Source organism: Puma concolor, chromosome B4, assembly GCF_028749965.1.
Source record: "Puma concolor isolate L17-30 chromosome B4, mPumCon1.1.hap2, whole genome shotgun sequence".
Lineage (NCBI taxonomy): Eukaryota > Metazoa > Chordata > Mammalia > Carnivora > Felidae > Puma > Puma concolor.
The window spans coordinates 138,676,350-138,702,651 of record NC_141673.1 but is presented as its reverse complement, the minus strand read 5'-3'; the positions used below and the strand labels follow the sequence as shown (position 1 = coordinate 138,702,651).

General features: G+C 50.9%; 1 protein-coding gene and 2 long non-coding RNA genes across 4 annotated transcripts in view; 2 read left to right on the top strand and 1 right to left on the bottom strand.

Annotated features, from left to right (window-relative positions):
• The window catches only part of NET1 (neuroepithelial cell transforming 1), a 60,802-nt gene extending 53,566 nt beyond the window's left edge, over positions 1 to 7,236 (top strand). For both annotated transcript variants that reach the window (XM_086715044.1, XM_025930375.2), the window contains 9 exons: positions 110 to 217; positions 648 to 815; positions 1,206 to 1,268; positions 1,547 to 1,643; positions 1,782 to 1,858; positions 2,565 to 2,822; positions 3,252 to 3,422; positions 4,563 to 4,749; positions 5,077 to 7,236. In XM_086715044.1, coding sequence (XP_086571170.1) covers positions 110 to 217; positions 648 to 815; positions 1,206 to 1,268; positions 1,547 to 1,643; positions 1,782 to 1,858; positions 2,565 to 2,822; positions 3,252 to 3,422; positions 4,563 to 4,749; positions 5,077 to 5,468 — 1,521 coding nt within the window. In that variant the 3' untranslated portion in view covers positions 5,469 to 7,236. The remainder of the gene's footprint in view (positions 1 to 109; positions 218 to 647; positions 816 to 1,205; positions 1,269 to 1,546; positions 1,644 to 1,781; positions 1,859 to 2,564; positions 2,823 to 3,251; positions 3,423 to 4,562; positions 4,750 to 5,076) is intronic.
• The window catches only part of LOC147579554 (uncharacterized), a 386,247-nt gene that overhangs the window by 358,858 nt on the left and 1,087 nt on the right, over positions 1 to 26,302 (bottom strand). The gene's annotated exons all lie outside the window — the stretch shown is intronic.
• Positions 18,102 to 21,761, top strand: LOC147579555 (uncharacterized). The gene is made up of 3 exons (XR_015254067.1): positions 18,102 to 19,399; positions 19,955 to 20,113; positions 20,530 to 21,761. It is a non-coding gene; the product is annotated as an uncharacterized LOC147579555 (long non-coding RNA).

The following is a 26,302-nucleotide window of genomic DNA, read 5'->3' as shown; positions in this document are numbered from 1 at the left end:
TTATAGTGTACAAATACTGGTTTTTTGAGAGTGTTCGACTTTGTCCAAACTTGTTGAAAACCATTATACCTGAACACACATTTAGCGTAACCTGTTTTTGTTTTTACAGGAGCCAAGCAATAAAAGAGTTCGACCTCTCGCCCGGGTCACATCCTTGGCAAACTTGATCTCTCCTGTAAGAAATGGAGCAGTCCGACGCTTTGGTCAAACAATTCAGGTAAGCAGGGGTGGGGCTAGGAGGTGAGTAACGTAGGAAGGGGGCTTTTCAGAGAAGCCTAAATTTGTGTTTTCCTTTGAGTTGGACAAACAGTTTTACACTATTATATTTAAACATACATTTTTTTAACATGCTGATAAGGAATATTTTTACCAGAACAGTATTTACATAACCTCATTATATTAAGTTACATCTTATATCACAGCAGAGTCTTAAATAGTTTTTATCCCCAAAAGGTAATTCTGACGGATAATATTTTAGAATGATAGATTGAAGCTTGGGCAGATAATTGTTTTATGCATTGAGAAATCTCAGAACTTTGTTTTTAATTTGTCTTTCCAATTTTTTTTTTAAAAAAAGAGAATAATTACTATCTCCTTTAAATCTTCTCTTTTGTTCACTTCTTTTTGTTTGTTTGTTTACTTTTAAGTCATTTACCCTTCGTGGTGACAGCAGATCCCCGGCTTCTGCCCAGAAGTCATCGAGCAGATCAACAGCCCCCACACCTTCCAAAAGGAGAAGCAGTGTGCTGTGGTCCGAGATGCTGGACGTCAGCATGAAGGAGTCTTTAACTACCAAAGAAATCAAACGTCAGGAGGTGAGCTAGCATTCAACTAAGAAATCCGTCTCATACTAAAAAATCGTCTTTTTTTTAAACGTAGGTTTTCAGAAGAATAGCAAACTAATGCCTAAGGCAAACTCAGCTTGCATTTTTATATTTGAGTGCTAATTTGTAACACATGCTGAGCAGGAACACTGTAATGGGTGGTGGTCATCAAAGTTAACTCTGATGGGGTCAAGTTCTAAAGCGTGTGGCAACCACTTAATGGAGATTCCATTCTGAATTCTGGTTTTCAGATTGAGTCCCTTTAAAGAGCGCTATTCATAACTTCAGTTAAATAATTCATGATAAGTATCAATTGTATATAATTTTCCTTTCTCGAAGGAATGACCTACAGTATTTGCTGGATTTTTTTTTTTTTTTTAGGCAATATATGAAATGTCCCGAGGTGAACAGGATTTAATTGAGGATCTCAAGCTTGCAAGAAAGGTCAGTAAATAACTTTTTATCATGTGCTCTAGTTTTAAAAAACTTTATTTAACAAATTATAAAGGATAAAACCTTCTTCTATAGTTTCACATCTCTTCAAGTATGAATATCAGTAGAGCCTGTTTGAGTATTAACATATACTTTAGTTTCTTTGATGTGTAATAAATGAAATCCACGCTAGCTTTTATGTAGTCAGTCATGCTTGTGTTCAAGAAGGTCTCTCATTATGTTTTATTTGCTTGATCGCTTTGCATGACCCACTTTTCCCCCTCTGATAGGCCTACCATGACCCCATGTTAAAGCTGTCTATTATGTCAGAGGAGGAACTCACCCAGATATTTGGTGATTTGGACGCTTATATACCTCTCCATGAAGGTAAGATACGCCATTGAATTCTCATTGGTATCTGAACAGCATTAGCAGAAGTTGTTTTGAATCTGAACTTCTAACTTAGCGTGGAGTTATTTTTTTAAATGAGCGTATTATTGGTATCTCTGCCTTTTTCCACTTCAGATCTGTTGGCAAGAATAGCAGAAGCAACGAAACCTGGTGGAACAGTGGAGCAGATCGGTCACGTTCTTGTGAACTGGGTATGAAGTGAGCTGCTGACACCAGATAGTTTTTACATATATGCCATACTCCTCATCTGTGGCGAATACCAGGTCCATTGGGTCCACTGACTGAATTCAGAAGACAGATAAACAAGGCATTAAAACTGAACAAAATTAGATAGCTGTAGGAAGTTAACAGTCTTAGCTTAAAAAGAGACTTCATGACTGATACGGGTTTGTTTGTTTTAAAAATATGATCCTCTTTGGGCACAGATCCCACATTACGTGTTTTACTGTTTCAGTTAACGTTTGAGTGCCTGCCAGATGACAGGTGCTATTGTAGGAGGGACCATGGGGGGTTCCGTGAGGAGAGACATCTCTACACTTACACTCTAGTGAGAGGACAGTCGGGAGCACGAGCAGTCCCAAGGTTGGTGGTGACGGTGGTAGAGGGACCCGCGGTGCCCTGGGAAAGTGGAAGACTAGCATCCAGCCGAGGCTGGGAGAAGGCAGAGATCGTCGGTCTCCGGTTGGATTTAGCCAAACTGTAGGGAAATTAGGAAAGGATACTCTGATGTTGGCCCGGGATCCCATCCTACCCCTGTTACATCTGCAGGGAGGGCCTCACCGCTTATTAAAACTTTCAAGAATTAGCTATAAGACTTGTGTTGTTTTCACAGGCTTACTGATGGCCTAAATCACAACAGGAACTTACCGTACTGTGTTTTCGCTTCCTCTCCTTCAGTTGCCGGGCCTGAATGCCTACAAAGGCTACTGTAGTAACCAGTTGGCGGCCAAAGTTCTTCTTGATCAGAAGAAACAGGACCCGAGAGTCCAAGACTTCCTCCAGCGGTGTCTTGAGTCTCCCTTCAGTCGAAAACTAGATCTTTGGAGCTTCCTAGATATTCCTCGAAGCCGCCTGGTCAAATACCCTTTGCTATTAAAAGAAATTCTTAGACACACTCCAAAAGACCACCCTGATGTTCAGCTTCTGGAGGAAGCTGTAAGTCCAGTAGAAGATTCTTAACACTTTTCAAGTTTATATGTTAACTTGCCTTGGAAAGGTATATACAGTGGTGCTGTCAGACGTCACGCGTATTGCCACACGGTGAAACGTTCTGCTCTTCTAGGCACCCAGGACGTTAGTACGCTAAGCAATAGAGAGACGTGTAATGCATTTTATAGTTATGTTTCAGGTAAAAGACTGGATTCTAATATCTGAGCCCTCGCACTAGCTAGCTGTGTGACTTTGGGCGGGTCACGCAGTTTGGCTAAGGCTGTTTCATCTGTAAAATGCAGGGACTAACTGAATGATCGGATTTCTAGAGGCCATCCGAGCTTTATCCTGTCGTTTTAATATGTTTTAGGCCTGTAAGGAAACAGTTAAGTTAATGTGCTGAAAATGCTTCCTTGATTTCCTGATAATTTTTAGATACTGATAATACAAGGAGTTCTCTCTGATATCAACTTGAAGAAAGGTGAATCCGAATGCCAGTATTACATTGACAAACTGGAGTATCTGGACGAAAAGCAGAAGGACCCTAGAATTGAAGCAAGCAAAGTGCTGCTGTGCCACGGGGAACTGAAGAACAAAAGTGGACATGTGAGTGTGTTTGCACACTAACACGAAGTGAGCGATTACCTTTATCTTCCTGCCGTATTTCATTTCTTCCGTGTAAATTATGAAGCAGGTTTGTAAAATTCATCACACAACGAAAGGTTACTGGTGTTTATTTTACGTTAACAGCTGTGGTAAAGCAGACTTTGGTTTCTGTTGTGACAGACTGACTTCAAATAAATGCCTTGGTGGAGAATGCTTAATAGTTGATTCTTTAGTTCTGAAGCATAAATCAACTTGTTTGCCTAGGGGTTCCTTTGGGAATGAATTACCAGTTTCCTAATAAAAGTGCATGTCCTTCAGAAAAATTTTTGAAGACTTCACAATGATGGAAGGAGCTGTTAGCACTACTGAACAACTTTCTACGGCAGAGGGAATGAAAGCAAACTTATTTTTTAAATATTGATTATAAAAGCGCCTGCTAGAACCAAGGATAAGCCTGGTGTGGTGTTTTTGTTCCGTCACGTGCTTTTCAGAAAGAAGCCCTTTTTTTTTCAGTTTATATTCTGATTTCCAGGTAGTCAGCCCGCGGTGTATATCGGCTTCAGGTGCACAGTGCAGTGATTCCACAACTTCCTGCATCACCTGGGGCTCGTCACGGGTGCCCTCCTGAATTCCCATCCACCCCACCCCGGGAAGCCCAGTTCATGAGTTGAGGTTCTTTTCAGAAAAAGTTGAAGCCCGACCTGTCTGATTTCTGTCGTGAGGCCTGACTGTTCTATAAAGGCTTACGGTTGTGTGGGACGAGGTAGAATCACTGGCACTTTCACCGGCTTGCGTTTCCATCCTCACTTTGTTAGGAGACCGTGGTGCGCGGTACTGGTGTCTCCAGTCACGTTCCTGCCGGTGGGTCTCCGCGGTGCGTGGCGTTTACTCAGCTGCAGCTTAATCTGATGTTACCCGCTGATAAAGATGGGTTCATACCGCCTGAGGTTCGAGCAGGTCTCCGCGTAGGACGTGCAGAGCCTAGCAGGCGCTGCGTTAGGAGGTCGTTGGTAGGGCGATGGTAGTCCGTGAATTTGATGAAATTAGTAATGTCGAAGCAAGACATTTCCTTGGTGGGTTTCAGGCACTTTAGATCACCGAGTTCCACGTTGAGGAAGTATTCGTTTCTTGTTTCTCCAGAAACTGCACATATTCCTGTTTCAAGACATCTTGGTTTTGACGCGGCCTGTTACACGAAACGAGCGTCACTCTTACCAGGTTTATCGGCAACCGATCCCCGTCCAAGAGCTGGTCTTGGAAGACCTGCAGGATGGAGACGTGCGAATGGGAGGGTCCTTTCGAGGGGCTTTCGGCAACTCAGACAAAGGTACAGATGCAGAGTCTCAAGCCGTGTAAATACACGTAAGCTCAGAGCCTACGTGAATTGAGTTGTGGTCTCTAAGAATTGTGTCCCTGCACGAAACGTCTGAAATGAGGCGGATTCCCTTTTCTTGCGCCTGGTCCGCCCGCCGAGCGAGGCGCCGTGGTGCTCCCGCGCCAGCCGGCACGTCTGAGAAGTCGCGTGCGGGCCTCTCCTGAAGTGTCCGCCTGACACACGTGCACGTGACGGAGCCGCTAGCACCCGTGTGAAAACGTATGATTTTGTTCCCAGTCAACTTCCTAAAAGTCTTATTTACGTTTCTTATTCTTCTAGCTAAAAATATCTTTCGAGTTCGCTTCCAAGACCCGTGTCCGGGCCAGTCCCACACCCTGCAGGCCAACGACGTGTTCCACAAGCAGCAGTGGTTCAACTGCATCCGCACCGCCATCGCGCCCTTCCAGCCGGCCGCCGGCGCACCCCAGCCGCCCGCAGAGGGTGAGGAGAACACCCCCGCCGCCGCCGGGACCTCTGCGCTCCAGAGAAGGGCGTCCGTGGCCTCCGGTGTGACTCAGGTGGAAGTCGGCGGAGACGCTCCGGAGTGCAGCTCCCCGGGGCGCGCGCCAGATGACACGAAGGGTGCGAGAGCTCAGCAGACACGGTCCGGCTTCCGGAAGGCGAGGGACACAGCCCCGTTCGGTGGCAAACGGAAAGAGACTTTGGTATAAAGGAAGTTCTGTGTATTCACTGGTGGAGAGACTGTTTATTTATAAATGTGTACAGTTTTTTTTCGTGTAATGTGAGCGTGGGAGCGTCGCAGGGCTACTACTTACGACCGGTCCTAGCATTTTCTGTGTTTTCGGTTGGTTTTGGTTGTTGTTCCTTTTTTTTTTTTTTTTTTTTTTAATGGCAGCTAAAGATATACGCAGATTACTGTTAAACTGTAGCCCCCCCCCTTTTTTTTTAAAGATGTTTTCCTCAGATTATTTAGAACATGCAAGCCTGGTATTTTTAATCAAATGAAATATTTATGAAATGGATTTTCTCTTTATTCTGCATTCATCGTGACTTTCTAATACCAACCAGTTGTGATATTTACAATATTTGCTAAAACCTAAAGTTTTGCAAATACAGGATTTTACCAGTGTTTCTTTGATAAACTTTACATGCAACTAAAATCTATGTGGAATATGTTTGTAATATTTCAGAACTTAACACTGAAACATAAATTCCTTGGAAAACAAACCATAAGAGTTAATTAAGTTTTCCATTGTATCAACTGGAATGCTTTATATTTGTTTTTCACTGCACATTCCTCATTTTTCATCCACTTAAACTGCCAAATACTTAATTTTTTTTAATTTGTAAAGTAGTTTTTAGTATTTGCTTTGATTTTTTTTTTTACTTCAATGCTTTTGCCTTTTCAATTGGCATGTCTTTAAAGTATTCTTCCTCTTTGATTAAAAATGTGTATGTGTGTGTGTGTGTGTGTGTATATATATATATATACATATATATATCTTTTTTTTAAATCAGTGACTTTACCAAGTGAAACCAAGCCATACTGTTTTTGAGCCAATTAAGAAAATTGCAGTTTTTTAAAGTGTAGCATTCAGAGTGGAGACCACACATGAAATGACTCCGTATATACTGAAAGAAAACTGCCATAAGGATTTTGTTAAAAGTTTTAGTGTTGTCTGAAAAGCAAGAGGGAAGGCAACTGACCGGTAATAAGTTTAAAAAAAAAAAAAAAGGGTCTAAGAGAGTAGTTTTGTCTTAAAGTAAAAATGTCTGGTTGTTCCAGAACATGAAAGGAGATAGTAAAAGCTAAACTGGAGGGTGTGTAGTAAGTTGTAGAAGGCTTGGGGGAAGTGAATTTAATTTGCCTTGGTTTACGGGTTTGAGAAGAAGCAATGAAATGTGTGAACATTTGACCATATTAGATCAGTTCTGGTGGATTTATTCATAAGAGGGAAAACGACTGATGGATCTTTTACTGTAAAATGTTTCTTGTTCAGATGAGGCCATAGTCTTTAAGCCCTGTGTCATGGCAGATTTCTAATGGTGATCAATTCCAGTAAATGTTGACTATTATGTGAACTATATCTGGCCAGTGGAAATGAAAATTGAAAAAGACTGTAAATAGATAATCCAAATGATGTCTCTGTATAAATGAATTATACAATTAAAAAAAAAAAGCACACACACAATCACCTTCAAAGGTTTCTTGGCTGGTGGATGTTGGGGGATATTTGCCAGGAAATGCTGGTACAGCAAAGAGATAATGGCAAGCCTCACAAAAGTTTCTAAAAATCGTATATAACCAAACCTTTGAAATGCACTGGGGAGTAAGGGAAAGATTGAATTATAAGGTCAAATTTTGTGCATCTTCTTAAACCATTTAGAATGCAGTGTAATCAGAAATAGCTGTTGGATTGAAGATAGGTGGACATCTGGCCACTTTCTGGATATAATAGTAAAGCTAATAGCAAAGCATCCTGATGCATTTCAGATTTTGTCTTTTTTAAAGAATTTTTTTTTAATGTTTATTTTTGAGAGAGATGGTGCGAGCAGGTGAGGGGCAGTGAGGGAGACAGCTGATTCAGATTTTAATTTAAGCATCTCAGGTTTCTAACTCTGGAAATGCAAAGTCAAAAGTATAGGTTACACCAACAGTCATGATCTAAAAAGTCAGAAAGCAAGATTTCGGATCGTTTCTAGAGATGTTCTATAGAATATCATTCCTTCCAGAATCACCTTGATCAGCTTCTGAAGTTACAGAGACAAGTTCAAATGCTGTTAATGGAACGATTTTTTATCAAAAACTGTTATCTCCCTTTGGTTCACTCAAGGGAGAAAATAAGACTCAGAAGCTGTAATGAACACTTCAGAAATTACATCTGTATTTGAGACCATTTGATGATCTAGCCCAGTAGTTCTAAAACCAGTTTGGGCATCAGAATCACCCAGGAGTGGTTTTAAAAAATATATAAAGGTAAGTGGACCTATCCCCTAACTCCTCCCTGTACAAATACCCATTTCGCTGACTCAATATCTTGGGGGGGAAAGGGTGGTAAGAGTGAAGGCTGATGACTTATATTTGTAAACATTCCCTCCTAGTAATTCTGATACAGAGAATGCCTTGGGTCAGCACTTAGTAATCACTGATCTGGCCAAAAGATGTTATGTAAATGATCTGTAATCAGTATTGGCATATATCAAACTTTGGGTTTGCCTTAAAATATTCAGGGTCTGTTAAGTAAGTGGTATTTCTTTTCTTTCCTAATTTTCTTCAGTTAGTGTGCTTCTATACTTTGAGCAAAGTTAGTCTCTGCCTGGGAAAGTCTTTTTAAACTCGGTGCTCAGTCTCAGGATGTATGCACACAAGGTGGTAAGGGAAACTAAGGCCCCTGAATTGACTCAAGCAGTGCGTGGGAAGCCAGCATCATTAAATCACCCTTGAGTCTGTAAGACTGACGTTTCCTCAACCGAGTCAGGTGGCGGGTTACTTTCGTGCCAGCAAGATTTCTGTTCAGTGCTTTTCTCTGTGTGCAGATCCAGCACAGTACTTGGTTATTAAATATATAGAGAACCCTCATATTACTCAGTTAATTTTACAAACATCAGCAAATGCCTAATTAAAGGTTCCATCTGTCAATCTCGGTAACTGAGATGCAGGAAGACAGAGTAGGCGCGTCTTAAGTTTGTCTTCATCATGCTCATCGGTTTAAATTCCCACCTGTCCCTAGAGATGAAACTGGTCTTCGTTGTGTCTCTAAGACCAGGGGGTTCAAAGTAAATGATACCTCAACCTACTTGGGCTTTTCTTAACCAACATTCATGGACACCTACGAAAGAATACTATCCCTTTGTCCACTGAACCTAGTTCCCATGACACGAGTATCCTATCAAAGAAAGTCTCCCTCAATCCAGAGGACTCTGGAACCTTCTAGATCCAAAGGAGTTTTGATTTTTGCCTGCATATTTGAACAACCCCAGAACCAACCACAAGTCTAAGGATGTCTCAGATACAAGTGATTCCTCGGGTCCAGTGGTATGTGATCTTGGGTCATGAGTACTTTGAGACTCTAACAGAAGCCATGGGCCCTCTCCCACCAAGAAAACATGTACATGTGTATACACACCCACACCAATTAGGGGGGGTTCGGGGATATTCTCGAACCCATCTGTTGGCCCCAACTTAAGATTTGCTCAAGTCTGTCCTGACCAGGACCTCTTTAGGGAAACATGAGATGGAGTCTCAATTTAGAAAATATATAAAAGGAAATAAAATATAAAGGAAAATATTAAAAAAAAAAATTGCCTCAAGAGAATGAGAAGACTCCACAGACTGGGAGAAAATAGACACATCTGATAAAAGACTATTAACCAAAATTTACCAAAAAGCAAAAAACCTTAAAATTTTACAGTAAGAAAATGAACAAACTAGTTAAGAAATGGACAAAGGACCTAAACAGACACCTTACTGAAGGAGATACACAGGTGCCAAGTACAGGCAAAGACAGCCAACATCGTATGTCACTAGGGAAGTGTGTGTTCCAACAAGAATCCACCCCAACCCGTCAGAGCGGTGAGATCCGGGCCATTCAACACGCTGGCCGTGACATGGAACAGCAGGGACTCCACTCCTCGCTGGTGGGAGCACAGCACAGCGTGGCCACTTTGGAAGACAGTTTGGCGGTCTCTTACCAAACTACACGCTGCAAAACCCGCCATGTGGTCCGGCAATCATGCTCTTTGGTATTTACCCAAAGGGGTTGAAAATTGATGTCCACACACAAAAACTTACACATGGATGCTTACAGCAGCTTTATTCACAATTGCCAAAACTTAGAAACAACCAAGACGCTCTTGGTGATAAACCAATCATGAACGGTCTTCAGCACTAAAAAGAAATGAGCTCTCAAGCCCTGAAAAGACACAGAGGAATCTTAAATGCGTATGACTTAAGTGAAAGAAGCCAATCTGAAAAGGCTCCATACTGTGTGATTCCAACTTTATGACATTCTAGAAAGGGCAGAGCTAAGGAGACGGTAGAGCTCAGGGGTTGCCGGGGGTCGGCGTGGGAGACGGGACGAACAGGTGAAGCCCAGGGTTTTCAGGGTTATAGTGTGTGTGATACTATAACGGTGGATACATGACACTGTACGTTTGTCCAAACCCACGGGATGGACATCACCAAGAGTGACCTCTAATGTAAGCTATGGACTTGGGGTGACGGTTCACAGACCATCGTCCCGCTCTGGTGGGGGATGTCGATGGTAGGGGAGGCTGAGGGGGAACGGGAGCAGAGGCTGGTGGGAAATCTACACTTTCCACCTGCTTTGCACCTAAAGCTGCACTGAAGAAAGTCTATTCTTGGAAAGAGAAAAGCCATTACCCAGACCCAGCAAAACATGTTGCAGTTAGGAAGACACATCTTTTAAGTCCTATCTACAGAGACCAAAATTGGAGTACCACTAGGGGTATCAGACATGGGATGGAAATGCTCAGTCAAGTGAGAAAAGTGACCCGCGTGGATGTGTCTGCGCCACAAGCCGCGCTCTCGAACCATGGCTGCTTAGGGAAACTGCGTCCCGAGGCCAGGGTCTCCACCTCTGACACCAGCCCCGGCCACTCGGAGCAGCCAGGGCCTAGGGTGTGAGGGTGAGCGAGGCCGGGCCCCCTCTGCTCGCAGGGGGCAGAGGAGGAAGGTAGCAGAGTCAGCAGCCATGCCCCAGCTGGCTGGGGAGGGGACCTCCGAACCTCGTCTGTCCTCCCCAAGGCGAGCCTGGGATGGGAGCTGGCCTCCTTAGCTGGGGTCCACCAACGCGGGGTAGAAGCTCACCGCCTTGGCACCTCTCTTCCCTCCTCCGCCTCTGCCGGGCAAGGAACGCAGGGCCTGGGTTCCATCTGCACAACCCCACCCAGGGCTGGGCGCTCACCCCAGTAGAGTCGAGGATGAGATCATGGGGAGCCAGGCTGCACTGGGTGATGGGTCCAGGCCCTGCTTCTAGCAGTTCAAGCTCCTGCTGTCAGTTGGACGTGACCTGAGAGGCTGGCGTCAGGCCCCCTCCACGCCTGGAAACTGCTCCAGGGCTGGAAAGGAGTGTAGTCTGACATCACCACCCTCTGCCAACCCTCAAGCGTAGACCTCGTGTGTCTCCTCCCCGGCCCCCAGCACACCCTGCCCGCGCCTGCCTGCCTGCCTGTGTTCTCTTCTTCTTGGGTGGTTTCCAGGTGTGAGCTCAGCCCTCCACTCCCCACCCAACCGTCGGAGGAATGTGGATCCTGTGATCACAGGGCAGGGGGAGAGGGGAGTGCTCCCTGAGGGCCTGTGGAGAGGGAGGAGGGGGAAGATCTGGGGGAGCAAAACAGCGTGGAGCTGGAACCCCTGTTTCCTATCCCATCTCCGATGCTTCTGCACAGACCCTCTCTAGGGACAGGACAGGAGGGAGGGGCTGAGCACAAAGTCTGTGCCCCAAAGGAACCGGTGACCTGAGACGCGGGGCAAACCTCACAAGCCACGCGTATAAAATAGCCAGCGTAGCACCCTTCCATTCCATCCAAGGTGTAGTGCACCTTACGGGGTGGCGGATGTAGCTGGAAACTCTGCAGACACGGCCTTTAGACTCTGGGGGTCTGGGCACACCTGTGGTCACGAGTGCTCGTCCCCGCGGGTAATGCGCTTTTCCCAAAGGAAATGGCGCACGGGGCGTGCAGATACACACCCTATCTGCGAGCAACCACGCAACCACGAAACCACGTTTGCCTACAGGGAAGGCGCATGGAACAATGTTTTCCAGCCGTGGAAACTATTTCTCTCTTTCCCTGCTGTTGTAACTCACAGCCAGGTCCTCCAGGCTTGATCTGCCAGAACTTTCCAATGAGCTTCTTTGTTGCGGTAACAGACAAGCACAGCCTTAGCGTCTGTCCGCCCAACAGCCCACGTTCAGAGGATGTGAAGCTTTCCGTTGCTTCTGAGAGGTTCTGAAATCCGAGCACGTGTGAGAAGTGGCACCCTCACCGGGCAGCGTCCAGCATCCCGCGTACCCCCCTCCACCCCAGGCCGCTCAGGTCTGCACGTCTCACACAGCTTCGCCACCTGGAACACTGTTCCTCTGCCCTCTCTCCCTCCCTCCCTCTGCCTGGCAACCTCCTACTCATCCTGCAAGACCTAGCCGGGCCTTACCACTGCTAGACAGCCTGCTCTGCCCCCCCACCCCCCCGACGGGCCCGCACCCGCCCGCTCAGGGATCTGTGGCTGCTGCGACACAACGCTTTCCACTTTGAGTATCACCTGAGCTACCAATCTCTGACCTACCAAACACAGAGAATGTGTTTACTGAATGAACCACAGAGGCCAGATTATTTCAGCTCCGTGTTAGCCAGAATCCAGGCACAGGGAGTTAGCTGGTCGGCGTGCACAGGCTCCCAGACCTGGGAGGGCCTTCCAGATGGCCTCTGATGAGTCCTGCCTCCTGGACGCACACCTTCTCAGGTCCCTTCCCACAATGCTTCATGGCTGGTCCGCGTGGCACAGACGGAGATGGACAAGGCGCCGTGTGACTTCCCAGCCACTTCTGCTTGGAGGTCTCTGGTCACTCACTCTGGAGGAAGCCAGACACATGCCATCAGGACACCCAAACAGGCTTGCGGAGAGGCCCCAGGAGGCAGAGCCGAGCCTCCTGCCCATGGCCCACAACAGCTTCCCCAGCTTTTGGGGGTCATTTGGGGGCAGAGCCCCCCAACTCGGAATCAGGCCTCACCCACTGCAACCTCATGAAAGGTGCTGAGCCAGAACCCCCAGCTAGGTTGCTCCCAGAAAAACTGAGATAATTCGTGTTTATTATAGTTTTAAGCCACGAGGTTTTCGTATCATTTGTTACGCAGCGATAGATAGCTCCTACAAGTCCTAAAAGCTCAGCTGGGTTGTTGCTAATGCGGGGAGAATCATGGAGGAATCCGGCCTGCAGGAACGCATCGGTGCCCTGGGATTTGGACCCAGCCAGAGGGAACAAATAAGAAGTAAATATCAGGACGAGAAACCAAGGCTTGTCTCCCGGGGCCCAGAACAGAGGCATAGGTCACACAAACACTGAGCAGACATGGCTGTGGTCTGAGCCCTGGGGCCGGCTGCCCTCTCTCCCTGAATCCTGCGTCCCAGCGGACAGAGCAGATGAACTGACCTTAACTGCCCTAGTCTTTCACAATCATACTTGGTTTCACAGCCGGGCACTGACCTGTCGATGCTGTACAGCCGGATCGCAGCCGCAGCACCGAGGGCTGGGCCCCGCTCTCCGGCTCGGGCTTGGTCCGCTTCTGGCGGCACGGCCCTCGCGGATGGAGAAACGGGTTCTCTCTCATCTTCTCCTCTCCTCCCTCTCTTCCTCCCTCCCCCACCTCTCTCTCCCACATGGATAGCATTGCTAGATGCAAAACAACACCACCAGATTCGTCGCTTGTCAGACCCCTAAACATTGCAGTCCAATAACGGGACCACTGAGAATGACCATTTCTTGGGCACCCGCCATGCGTTTATAGCCAGGCCCACCGCTCCTGCCGGCCTCCAGCCTGCAGTCTGTCCCCTGTTCTTCCTGCCCCTGTCCTGCGCAGAGAGGGGCCTCACATGTGCCCAACCCACACATCCGAGTTGTGTCCACACCCACACCCTCTCTCCCCACTCCTTGGGCCAAGGTGTGCAAATGGCAGTGATCCAGTCCCCAGGTCAGAAGCAAACAGGCCTTGTAAGTGGGTGCAGGGTCACTTGGGAGGGGACTCCACATTTTCCTGCACCAGGAACGTGATCCAGAAGTGGGGCGGGGCTCTGGCTGGCATGACCCCTTGGTCCAGAAGAGTCCTGACCTTCTGGGCTTGGCGAGGTGGGGAGACGCCCTAGTGGCCTCCAAAGTGAGGAGCCCAGAGCAGCGGCCCTGATTTCCCAGGCCTGTTGGCAGTGCCTTCCCAGACACTTGAAGCATGACTTCTTGTATTTGCTCCTCATGACGGACAGCGTCTGAAGGTTTGCCCGACGGCAGAGCTGAGGCTCACATGTGGCTCAGTCTGATCGCACAGGAAGCCCCAGGGCGACCTGCTCAGAGACCTGACTCTGAGCATTCTGGGAGCTAACTGTGTGGTCGAGGCCTGGTCAGCAAACCCAGGTGACAGGTGGAGAGGGCCAGTGACCGACAGGGAGTCGCTGGTGCACCGAGCCCAAGGCCAGAATCCCAGAGGATGTCAGGCAGGGGAGCCCAGGGGGATAGGACAGGGCCCAGCCCAGCAACCCCACCCAGCCTGGCCACGCATCCTGTAGATTCCTGCTCAGGGCGCGGGGAGCAGCCGCACCGGGTCTGAGGCCTTCCTCAGGCTCCCTCTGCAGCCCCAGATCACCAGTCTCCCCACAGGCCTGGAGTCACAGGGGACCTCCCCGAAAGCGTAGAAGATCATCACCCGGGGCCGTCCTGAGTCCCACCTGCTGCTGGCCTGGGCTCAGGAGGCCCAGACACAATCACCTCGGGCAGTCGCCAAGCTGGGGAGACCGAGGCACACAACCAGAGCCTTCGATTGTGCAGGGGGCCCCGAATGGCAGCCTCCACCAGCCAGGACACCCTCCTCTTCACGCGTCACGGGACACGGAGCCGGGTCACCGTGGTGCAGCGGCTGTGAAGCGGGCGCCTTGAGGCCCATGCTCTGGAAGACCCGCAGATGTTTGGTCCCCATGTCAGGGACGTGATGGTGGCTCCCAGGAGCCCACGGCTGTTGCACTGGTGCCAGTTTGTATCCTGCATGCGCCCCAAATGCCCCAATGCCGTCGCGCCTGCTTCTACTTCTCAGCCTTATTTTCTTAATGGACTCAAGCTCCTGTCTGCTGCTACATCCCAAGGAAATGGCCAGAGAGGTATTTCCACGGACTGACGGGGTCGGCATTGGCGTGGCCTGATCTAACCCCATGGGCTCCATGTTCTTTTTCTTTTTCCTTTTTTTTTTTTTTCACATTTTAAGCAAGTTCTTTTATTTTATTTTTTCAATTCTATTGTTCTTTTCTTTTTTTAATTGTATTTAACTCCTAGTTAACATATAGAATAATAATCGTTTCAGGAGTAGAGCCTAGTGATTCATCACTTACATACGACCCCCCAGTGCTCATCCCGGCCAGCGCCCTCCTGAACGCCCATCCCCCATTTAGCCCCTCCCCCCACCCACCTCCCCTCCAGCAGCCCTCAGTTTGTTCTCTGGATTTAAGAGTCTCTTACGGTTTGTCACCCTCTCTGTTTTTATCTGATTTTTTCCTCCCCTTCCCCTGTGAGTGAAATCATATGATATTTATCTTTCTCTGACTTATTTCACTCAACATAATACCCTGTAGCTCCATGTATGTTGTTGCAAATGGCAAGATTTCATTCTTTTTGATTGCAGAGTAGTATTCCACTGTATACACTATAAGCCCCGTCTTCTTATCCATTCATCAGTCGATGGACATTTGGGCTCTTTTCCATAATTCGACTATTGTCAACAGCGCTGCTATAAACATTGGGATGCACGTGCCCCTTTGAATCAGCATTTTTGTATCCTTTGGATAAATACCTAGTAGTGCAATTGCTGGGTCGTAGGGTAGTTGTATTTTTAATTGTTTTGAGGAGCCTCCGTACTTTTTTCCAGAGCGGCTGCACCAGTTTGCATTCCCACCAACCGTGCAAGAGGGTTCCCGTTTCTCCGCGTCCTCGCCAGCATCTGTTGTTGCCCGAGTTGTTCATTTTTTGGGCCCAGTGTTCTTGAAATTTACTGTAGGGAGCATGGCAGCTGCACAGCAGACACTCAAAGAGACTGACAGCGACCCTCGGCAGCTGAGCACCCCCCCAAGGGACTGTAATGGGGACACACGTGCTGTACTTGTCAAGATGCCACGGACAGAGATAACAAATGGGGACATCAAATATCAGCTGCCAATCGGAGTCAGGCTCCCGGACAAGCTCAGAGTGGCAGGCGTGGCTTGTTAGTGGAGCCCGTTGGCCGTGGGCAGGACTTCCGCAGAGACAACGTTGGAAGATTATCCAGGAAAATGCCAGGTGGCCATTCCTCCGCAGCTCGGCTTATGAATCTGAACCCAAGAAACAATTGTGGACTGACTGATACATGCCTCGCTCTGCCGACCTCTGCCCAGGAGCTTATCCCTGAACTGCTTCACCGCTGGAGTGTTTGAGGGCCACGGAGCCCACGTGAGCTGGGAGGCCTGTCAAGAGGACAAGATGCAGATAGGACCACCCTGAAGGGTAATCCTGGGCAGAGCACACCCCCTCGGCACCTGTCTGCACTTCTGTGTACATCAGAAGCTTCCAGAAGGGGTTGGCCCGAGACCCTGGCTTCAGAGCCCATGCATGCATGCCACAGGCCGGTCTGCTGTCACCTGTCCACAAGGGAACACTTCCTGACGTCATCGAAGTGCACCTTCTTTCTCCAACGTTCCTGGACCTGACGGTCAGTAGTGTCCTCCTGTTTCCGAACTTCGGGCCCATCGTGCCAACCCCGCTAACGGTCCCCGCTGCTCTGCCTGACTGTGGGCTGGGAAGACGAAAGCTACAGGTCACAGAAAAAGAGTGGCCCCACTGCTTTTCTTGATGAGCAAAAACAAAAGTTTTGAGGCCTCACAGAATTTTCCCAAGCCTTTGATGAAATGAATCAGAAGAGCTGGAAGCCGTGACTTTAAAAGGTCTTTAAAAGGTCCCCTCTGTGGTTGCAGCCAGATTGAGGCCTCCAGCTTGAGTCCTGAGACCCTGCTTCTCCCTGGGAGTCTCTGTAGGCGACATTCTCTCCCTGTGTCCCTTGCTGTCTCTCCTCTGTGTCCCCCACTCTCCAGCCTGCCCACACCCAGGCCCATCACCCTGGTGTCCTCAGGGACTCTTGTCAGGCCCATCCCTCTGTGGCCTGGGTCCCTTCCTCCATGGAGGGGACATCTGGTTACCCCTGTGTTTCCAAAAGGTCACTCATCTGAGAGTCACTATCTCTATTTTGCCTTTTTTTTTTTTTGCTCTAGTCTCTACTGAATATGTTGTTGTCTACATGTTCTGTATTTCTTTTAAATGACCACCTTATGTCATGATTATTAAGTAGAAAACCAGCTTCCCTTGCTACAAATAGGAGGAAACAGTAACAATCAGTGTTCTGAAAACAAAATTATGTTAGCAAGTCCTGCCTCAATTCTAAAGGGAGGGCTGCCCTCTCCTTTGTCACTTCCACCATTTTATGTCCTAAAGTCAACCCAGGTACCGTCAGTGGTCAGGTCCCAAAGGTTGGCCACCAGTGAATTCAAAGATCTTTGGGGTCCCTTTTCTCTGTCTCTCCCCCTCCCTACCCCCTGCCCCTCATTCCTTCCCAGCGGTTTTTTGTAACCCCCTGTGATAATCACGTGTACGTAACACAATCCTCTGGTCTAAAAGTACATGCCTGAAAAGACTTTTTTTTTTTTTTTTTTTTTTACCAGCCCGCAGAACAAGGGACCAGCATTGTTTTGAGAGAGATAACGGGCTCTGTTTCCACCATTTCTCCCCGCTGGCCCTGAGAGATACCACGGTGGTTCCTGACAGGAAATCCCCTTGTGCCTCATGGAAAACCCAGAGAAGGAAGTGGAGCAGCCCCCTGTGGACGGTTCAGGCTCCTCCCAAAACTGTACAAGCAAAGTCCACCAGGCAGGTCTGGGGCCCACGGCCCACAGGCTCTGACCAGCCCCGGCAGGGACACTGGAAGCGTGAGGGAAGGCACGTGCACACCACGGCTCACACCGTGTGTGAGCGGCTCCAGCGTGGCCTCGACTCCAACTTGATAAAATCTGCAGAGAAAGAGGCATCACTACGCCCTCGTTTGCAAACAGAAAAACCAGGACCAAGAGACTGCCCAAGATCTAACTCAAGGTCAGCACCAAGGTCGGCCTACTCCCTTCCCCGTCACTGCCACCCCACACACCGTCGGCACGAAGGCTCCCCAGATTTATTGCCTGTTCCTTCTAGAACTCAGAAACTGAGCTCTCCGAGGCCACTCGTGACGTCGGCCTGAGTAGCTGGAGTGGGGAAAAGGAGGGAAAACACGGAGGTGGCAGAGTCCGGTCTGTTAAAGGCAGGTCTCCTCTGCCTGGAGGCTCCCAGTCCCTCCCGGGCCTCCTGTCCTAGCCACTAGTGGCACACGCCGACCTGCGAGGGGCACGCAGCCCCACAGTGCAGCTGAGTCCCGGTTCCGGAGCTGGGCACTCGCGGCCGGCACCACCCGGCCCGTCCCAGCCCACCCCTGCCCTGGGAAGGCAAGGACCTGAGGACGCTGATGCTGATTGCGGCGCCAGCACTTTCCGAAAGCAGGAAGCCCCACCCCTCGCCCCGCCCCGTCTCGCGGGAAACTGGCAGGTGGAGCTGGGCTCCAGACCCCGCCTGGCCCTGCGGTGGGCCCGCATCCCCGCCCTCCGCCCAGGGCCTCCCTTCTCCCAGAGCCACCTCACAGCTCCAAGGCTTTTAAGAGCCTCCAGCCGAGGCCCTTTTTACCAAGGACCCTTGCTTCCCAAAGTGTGTTTTTACCAACCAAACTGAAATTGCTGAGCCGCGGTTCTTTCCTTTTCCGGGTGGATGTGGGGCGCCCCTCGGAACGCGCATGACTGAGCTGCACTGAAGATCCCATGGGAGCCCGTGCGCCCCTCTCTCTACTCCTCTGTGAGTAGCTGACATTGTTTCCCCACCCCCACTCCTGCTGTGACCGGTCAGCCCAAACATGGTGGCCTGAGGGCCGGGAGCTCACTCCGGCCTCTGCCCCACTTCACATGCCCCCCACCCCCGCCCCCACCTTGTAATCAAGGTGTCCTTCCGGAGGAGACTGCAGAGGTTGTTAGAGTTCTGGGTAGGGGGGAGAGCACGCTCATTATTTCCAGTGAGACAAGGATCTTCAGACCCCACGATGGAAACCAGAGAACTGTTCGTTGAACGTCAGAAATCTGACAGCATCGTCAGTGTCCATCCAGCAAGCCCCGCAGGATGGACGAGGCCCTCCCCGAATGTCTTCCCAGCCTCAGAACCCGCACCAGCACCTAGAGCAAGTGCGGAGCCCGCGTGGCCCTACTCGAGGAGCCCTGTCCTGAGGAGCCTCCGCTTGGGCCCCGAATTGTAGCCCTGAGGCCCCACGGAGCAGGTCTGAGTCTGAGGATGTCCCTCAGGTACTCAGCGAGCTCGGTTCAGGCCTCCCCTGCTCTAGCAAGGGACACCCCCCTGCAGCCCGCCGGGGCGAACACCGTGGGGTCTTCTGGATCCTTCTTCTCTGATCTGGTCCCAGTTTGTCTCGACCCGTCGTTGAGAAGGGAGGTGCCCGGAACTGAAAAGGATGGCCGTTTGCATGCTCATCGGTCCTACAGAATGGAACCCAAATGCCAGGCTGACAACAAGGAGCAAGACAGACTCCGGCCATCATGAAGCTCCAGTCCTGGTAGAGGGGCGGGGGGTGTGGGGAAACGGACAAGGACAACATCAGACAGTGACGCTCCGCAGAGCGGAAGCAGGTCTGACGACGAGGCATGACCAGAGGTCAGGTGGCCTCTGTGAGGGGCTGACATTCGTGCTGAGATCTGAGTGACGAGAACAGCTGAAGTGAAGTCCCCAGTGCAGCAGCAGACCCCCTTCTCTGCCGCCTTTCGGTAAGCCTCCCCCTGCCCCGCGTCTCTGCCCTCCTGCACCACCCTGGCTCCTTGCTGGGGCAGCTCAGCAGCGCGGGGCCCGCCCGCCATGGTGGCACTGGGAAGGAGGTCCATTCTCAAAGAGAAAACTTCCAGAATTTCAGTGACCTTCAGCAAAGTGAATGGCGTGGCAGTTTGGGGAGCCCATCCCCCTCCCCGCAGGGAAGCATTCTGGGTGGTGGAGGGCCCTTCTCCAGGGCCTGGGTCTGCTTCCGAGAAGAAAGAGCCGGGATCCGAGAGACAGGCGGAGAAGGGGCCTGGAAGGGGGTGCTGTGCAGTGAACCCAGAGCTCTCCCCTGAGCCCGCAGTGCCCACGGCCCAGTGGTCGGCAAGGCCAGCCAGGTGCTGTGTGGCCCTGCTGAGATGGCCCGTGTTCCCATGGCAGGATCAGTCCCAAGGCCAATGTGGTGACAGCGCCCCCAGTGTCCCGGATGGGCAGTGCTGTGGGGTGGGCACTTACTTGACCACCAACACCGGTGCCTGGAATAATCCTGCTCTGCACGTGTTTGTTGACAGAAGAGGGAGAGGCGGAGGAGGAAGGACTCAGGGAGCCTCTTCCACACCCGTCCCCACAAGAGCGGGCCCCTTGAGCGCTCTCTCCCTCCTCGTGTCCTAGGGCAGGTGGCTGAAGTAGCCCGAAGTCCCCTTCCCCACACCTGAGCAGCTGGAATGGAGGTAAGACCCTCTGGTGGGGGGGGGGGGGTTGCACAGGAAGCTACCTCTTGGCCCCCACAGTCCTGGCCGGAGGGCGTTCGGAGCTCTCCTCCCTCCATTCCTGGGCCAGGCCATCGGGCACCGGGCAGGCCCCGGGAGCCTTATGAGCCGCACACTCTGCCCTGTTGCCCTCGGAGGCTGAGGCTCTCCGGCTCCCTGCGGTTCTGAGAACTGAACGTGTTTTCCCCATCTGATGTGGCAAGAGGCCACTCGTGTCCGGCGGTAGCCGGCCCTCCGACCGCAACAAGAACAGGGGTAACCCCCTGGGTGGAGTGGACCGGGTGGGGCCCCCCTGAGAGCCAATGACTTCTCCCTCCTGACCCGCCCCCCCCCCCCATCAGCTCGGCTCAGCTCATCAAAGCGGCCTCCTCCTCCAGGCCCCTGGCTCCCTGCTCTGCTTCCTCCTGCATCTCGAAAGAACCTTCCCAGAGCACAGATGGGACCGTGCACCTCCTCTGATTTAAAACCTCCCTTTGATCTTCTGGGGAAAAAACAGTGCACTCAGAACGCACAGATGATACTCCTTATCGAAAACAAGCTGTTCCGGGCACCACTGCCTTAGCAGAGAGCGTAACCGACTTGTCCAAGGTCACAGGGCTGGTGACTGCCTCCACTGGGATTTGAAAAGAATTCCAAACTCATGACAGTCGAGGCCAGCTGTCACGGGGCCCCTCCAGCGTCTCCCCTGCCTCCCAGGGAGTGGGGATGCCCCAAAAGGCAGGGCGCGTCCCGCCATCATGCTTTTAGCCTCTGCCAAGAACGCTTTCTCACCTGTTGGAGGTTTCCCCACCTCCAGTACCCAGCACGAAGCCACCCCTCAGCGTCTCATGACCCTGGAATCCATCGACGACACACCTGCCTCCCACTGTCTTTGCATATGGTAGTTTCTGCCCACCTCTCGTCCCCCTCAGAGGGCAGAGGCTGGTGCGACATTTCCCTCCGTGTCCTCACAGACCCGCGATAAGGTGGTGGCTCCAGGATGGGTGTCCCCACCACCACCGCCGTCTCCACCGTGCTGTCACGACCACGAGGCTCTGGACGCGGGAGAGCACGGCTCCCCCCAGAGCACGGACAGCCCCCTCCCCAACATTTGACTTCCCTCTGGGTCAGAGGTCAAGTAGGCAGAAAGGCAACAGAAAGCCGAGTTGGGGAAGTGCCTGGCACCAGAGTCTCCGGGTGGCAGAGTGGGTCCTGGGGCTGGCAGGTCACCAAGCAGAGCACCATTTGTTCCCAAACAGAGTGACTCAGACCTGATTCGTGCCCCAGCACCTCCCACCGCGGGGACCCGTGACGACCAGTGCCTGCTTCCTGGGATTCCTGTGCACAGGCTGTGCCCGTCTGCCCCGTGGAGCAAAGGAGGGGTTGGGGGTGTGGGCACCTGGAGAGTCATGGTTTCCAGGGATGCCCTGGGGCAGTGCTCCTTACCCTTGGCTTCTCATTCTTGGCCACACGAGCACCTGGGAGTGCAAAACAGGTGGTCAAGCCTGGGCCCCCGGACCGAGTTGGGGGTCAGAACATCAGGGGACCCACATATGGCCTTTCTCAGCAGCTCTCTGGTGCTTCAGTCGTGTGACTGAGACAGGAATCACTGGGCCCCAGGGGCGCCTGGATGGCATCTGACTCGATTTTGGCTCGGGTCATGATCTCAGAGTTTGTGAGTTCAAGCCTCAAGTTGGGCTCCACTCTGACATCGTGGAGCCTGCTTGGGATTCTCTCTCTCTCCCTCTCTCTCTCTCTCTCTGCCCCTCCCCCATCCCTCTCTCTCGCTGTCTCTCTCTCTGTCTCTCAAATACATTAAGAAAATGAAATAAAATAAAAGGGATCACTGGGTCCCAGCAAAGGGCAGGCGCAGGCTGGAACGGTAGAGGTGAGATGGAAATCGGGTGCCAGTGCCCTGGGCGTGAGGACGGTCTGCAGCGGGGAAGAGGCGAGGGTGCCCCGAGGTGGTAAACAACCGCAGATGGGCAAGAAGGAGCTTGCAGAATGGGGCGCCTGGGCCCTTTCCCGGATACGGTAAAGCCAGAGAGAAGGGCGGGAGGAACGGGGAGCTGGCGTGCGGGCTGGGCGGTGGCTGGGAGGCAGGGGCAGGCCTGACTCCGGGGTGCGAGGCTGGGAGAGGCCGGCTCCCCTCCGGCTAGAGGCTCGCCGAGCAGTCCCAGTGAGTGAGGGCTATGGCAGCCATACTGTGGACCCTCAAACTCAAAATCGGGGCTGGTTTACGGAGGAAGTGGGACACGATGTCTTATCTAGATTTTTCCTGAGAATCTGGCCCACGGAGGCCCTGTGCCGGGGTGGCAGAGGGGATGTGCCCTGTGAAGAGCACTGATCTGAAACCCTATAAACTGGTACAATGGCATCGATGTCCCCGTCTGTCCTGTGACTCACAGACCCTGGAAACTCCACATTTCTACACCAAGAGCAGGCGAACTTGCGGCCGTTAGGTTTCAGCGTCCACCCGGCTGGACCGAGGGACACCCAGATAGCTGATGAAACATTCTTTCTGGGTGTGTGTGAGCGGGGTTGATGGGGGCCACTGAGTCCAGCAGGTGGCTCTCCCCAGTGGGGGTGGGGGCACCACCCAGTCCATCTAGGACCCAGATGGAGCAAAAAGCCAGAGGAAGAGCGAATTGGATCTCTGTTCTTGAGCTGAGACACGCCTCTTCTCCCCACCTGGGGACATGGGCATTTCTCATTCTCGCTTTCAGACTCAGAATTTATACCCGAGCCCCTCGATCCTCAGACCCTAAGACTCAGGCTGAATGACACGGCAGATGGCGGGACTTCCGGGCCGTTTCCTATAATAAATGTCCTCTTACGTATCTCTATGCGTCCCATTGGTTCTGTTCGTCCGGGGCAGCCTAATACAGGATCATTGGAGTTTTAAATCTACGCACACTGTTCTTGTGGTTCGTGGGGGACAGTGCATGAGTGAGGTGTCCTCTCTCTCAGTCACATCTCCAGTCTTTCCTTGTTGAGTAGACGTTGCAGAGATCCCCTCTACTCCTGTGGGCATCTGTCAGGGGTAGAGGTGATGCCTCGTGGGGGAAGGAGCCCACTCGGTCACCCAGCATCTAGTGCGGATGGGGGGAGGGTTTACACTAGATCAGCCAGAGCCCTGGAGTCCTGTGCTCAAGGAGTTGACAATCTGGTGTGAATGTTGATGAGTCTTATATTATTATTTGGGGTTCTGAGGAAGGAGACCAGGCCTCATTCACAAGGCCTCATAATACAAGATGCACCTTGATGGGAATGGTATAAAGAGAGAGAGATTCATTCACTCCAAGGTGTGTATCTGCCTATCTGGAAAGCTTCCTGGAGGAGGAGGCATTTGATAGGGACCTTAAAAGAAAGGCCTGTCAGGAATAGATATAAACTAGGATTTTCAAAAATCCAGGGGCCATTCAGTAAAAAAAAAAAAAAAAAATGTATTATTTAGTATATAGAAATTAAAATATGTTTTGACCAGAAGTTGAATAATTTGTCTGCAATCAATGTACTGATTAGTAAGATCTTGAAGGATTTGAGGGAAACTTTGCTTTAGTTCAGATTAGTTTTGTTTTCACCAAAGCTGTCTCTCCCCAGCTGGTTCCAGTAGATTTATTAGCTCAGTTCTGCTCGGCTAAATATCAGTTTTGTGGATGAATCATGCTTCAGAGAGCCTGTACCAAATACTGCCTGAAACACACACAAAATATCCTCTTGACGGAGACAGTTAATACATCCGTGAATTAAAAGAAGTACTAAAGCAACAGCCTATATTGAAATTCTATTAGAAGAGACTTAATTTAATCTATAATCCACAAGATCCTTGACATTGGAGACACGTACAGCTACTTAGCCTCGAAATGGCTCAGTTCTCCTTCCCCCACATGACAGGCCCAATGTACCTAAAGAAAAAGAGGGGGCTGGGAGGGCACCTGGATGGCTCAGTCGGTCGAGTGTCCCACTTCAGCTCAGGTCATGATCTCATGGTTCACGAGTTCGAGCCCCAGGTCCAGCTCTGTGCTGACAGCTGGGAGCCTGGATGCTGCTTCAGATTCTGTGTCTCCCTCTCTGCCCCTCCCCTGCTCACACTCTCTCTCTCTCTCTCTCTCTCTCTCTCTCTCTCAAAAATAAACGTCAAAAAATTTTTATTAAAAAAATTTACATATATTAAAAAACAAGAATAAAAAACAGAGAACGTTCATCTTTATCAGATTGTGGTGTGGGGTTCAGGTGAACTGATAAATAATTTCCCGAGCCAGAACACTGAACAAAGCTAAGACTTTAAACTGGATGAGAGAAACTCCAGAGAAATAGTCAAAAAGTCGTCAGTCATCTCAGCCCATATGAATCTCTGCCATCCTCACAGAGTGTTTTTACCAATAAATTTTTTTTTTTTTTTTTAGTAAATTGGGAAATACCGACAAGTTGGCCATTTGTGGAACCAGTCTTGGCAAATGGATTTTCACAGAAGTGGCTTTCAGAGAACTGAGTTTCCTGAAGTCACTGAGAACCCTGTGGGCTCTCGGGATGCTTCTTGCCTGCTTCCAGGTCCCCCTGGAGTTCTAGGCTGGGGCGGGGCTGCTGCCTGAACCCCGGGGGTGTAACCGGACCCCACCCTCAAAGATCTTCCGGGAGATCGGCAGTCGACGCTCAGGTTGGTTCTGTGTCAGGTGCAGCCGGGAAGTCCCTAAAACCCAGAGTGCCGGCTTCCAGAAGATGCTCCCCCACCCCGTGGGTCCCGGCTGACCCTCTCCGCCAGCCCTCCAGCCCCCAGGGGTCAGTCCTCCTCGGGGCCGCCTGGGTCTCTTCTCCGGTGGAAGAAGTTCTGGGTGGGGGAGGTAGATGAGACACTGCTGGAGGGGCGGCCCCCGGGGCCCTTGAGGTCGGGGCCGCGGTCTGTCCCTCACCGGAGACCTGAAGAGTCCCTTCCTTTCCCAGACCCTCAGACTCCACGCTTGCTCTCCTGGGGCAACACATAAAGAGGGGTGCCCGCTGCTTTGCTCCCGCCTTGTGGTCCCATCGAGCCCTTTTCAGGAGCACCTAGCCCACCAGGGAGCAGCCCCCTCTCCTAGCTCCCGGGGCTGCCCCTCTACGAGCTCCGGTCTTTCGAGGGCCGTGTGCTCTGTGTTCAGTATCGTGCACCGTAGACGTGCAGAGGTCTGGGGAGGGGAAGAGCCAGCATCCCTGGAGCCACAGCCAGCGTGAGAAACACGACAGCACGGGCGCCTGGGGGGCCCCGGCTGTTAAGCGTCCGACTCTCGATTTCGGCTCAGGTCGTGATCTCACAGTTCGTGGGTTCAAGCCCCGCGTCGGGCTCTGTGCTGACAGCTTGGAGCCTGGAGCACTCTTCGGATTCTGTATCTCCTCTCTTTGCCCCTTTCCCGCTCATGCTCTGTCTCTCTCTGTCTCTCAAAAATGAATAAATGTTAAAAAAAAGAAAAGAAAAGAAAAGAAAAGAAAAGAAAAGAAAAGAAAAGAAAAGAGATTTTACACTCCACCCGCACCAGCAGTGGGCTCTCAGACATTTGGGGCCATGGGACAGTGAAATACCAAAATTAATTTGGGGCACTGATAGGACTTTTCATTTGTCAGAGGAAGAACATGAAAAAAACATCCCACAAAACTATCATCTGCCATCACAGTGGCTTTGTGGGAGAAAGGACATTTAACACCGAAAATACAGAAAGAGCATATTCTCAGAATGTTAAAAACTGAATACACTTAAGCTGGTCAAAAAAGGTCTTCATTTCTCTTGTTTCCATACAGAGCCTGGAAACCTTCATCTCGGACCAGCTTGGTATTTAGGAGTCACTAATTTAGAAACTCAGATTTCTGTGACCCATGTGTCTAAGGGGACGGGGACTTTCTGGAAGGAAGCACACCCAGCCTGACCTCGGGGAGAACCTCTGGCTCCCCACCCCTGACCACACCAGTTCTGGCAGCTGTCTTGGCCCCACCTCCTTATCTCCACATCTTTACCTCCAGGAGATCCCAGCTTCCGTCATCTTGTTCCCCACCCCCACCCGCCCCTCCCCCGCCTGCCTCAGAACCTGGTGGTGGGGGGGGGGGGGACCTGAAACTCTTTCCCTGTCTCAGAGCCCCCAGCCCATCGGCCAATTCCCAGCCCCCACCCAGGACCTCCCCTGCTGTGTCTGACACCTGCTG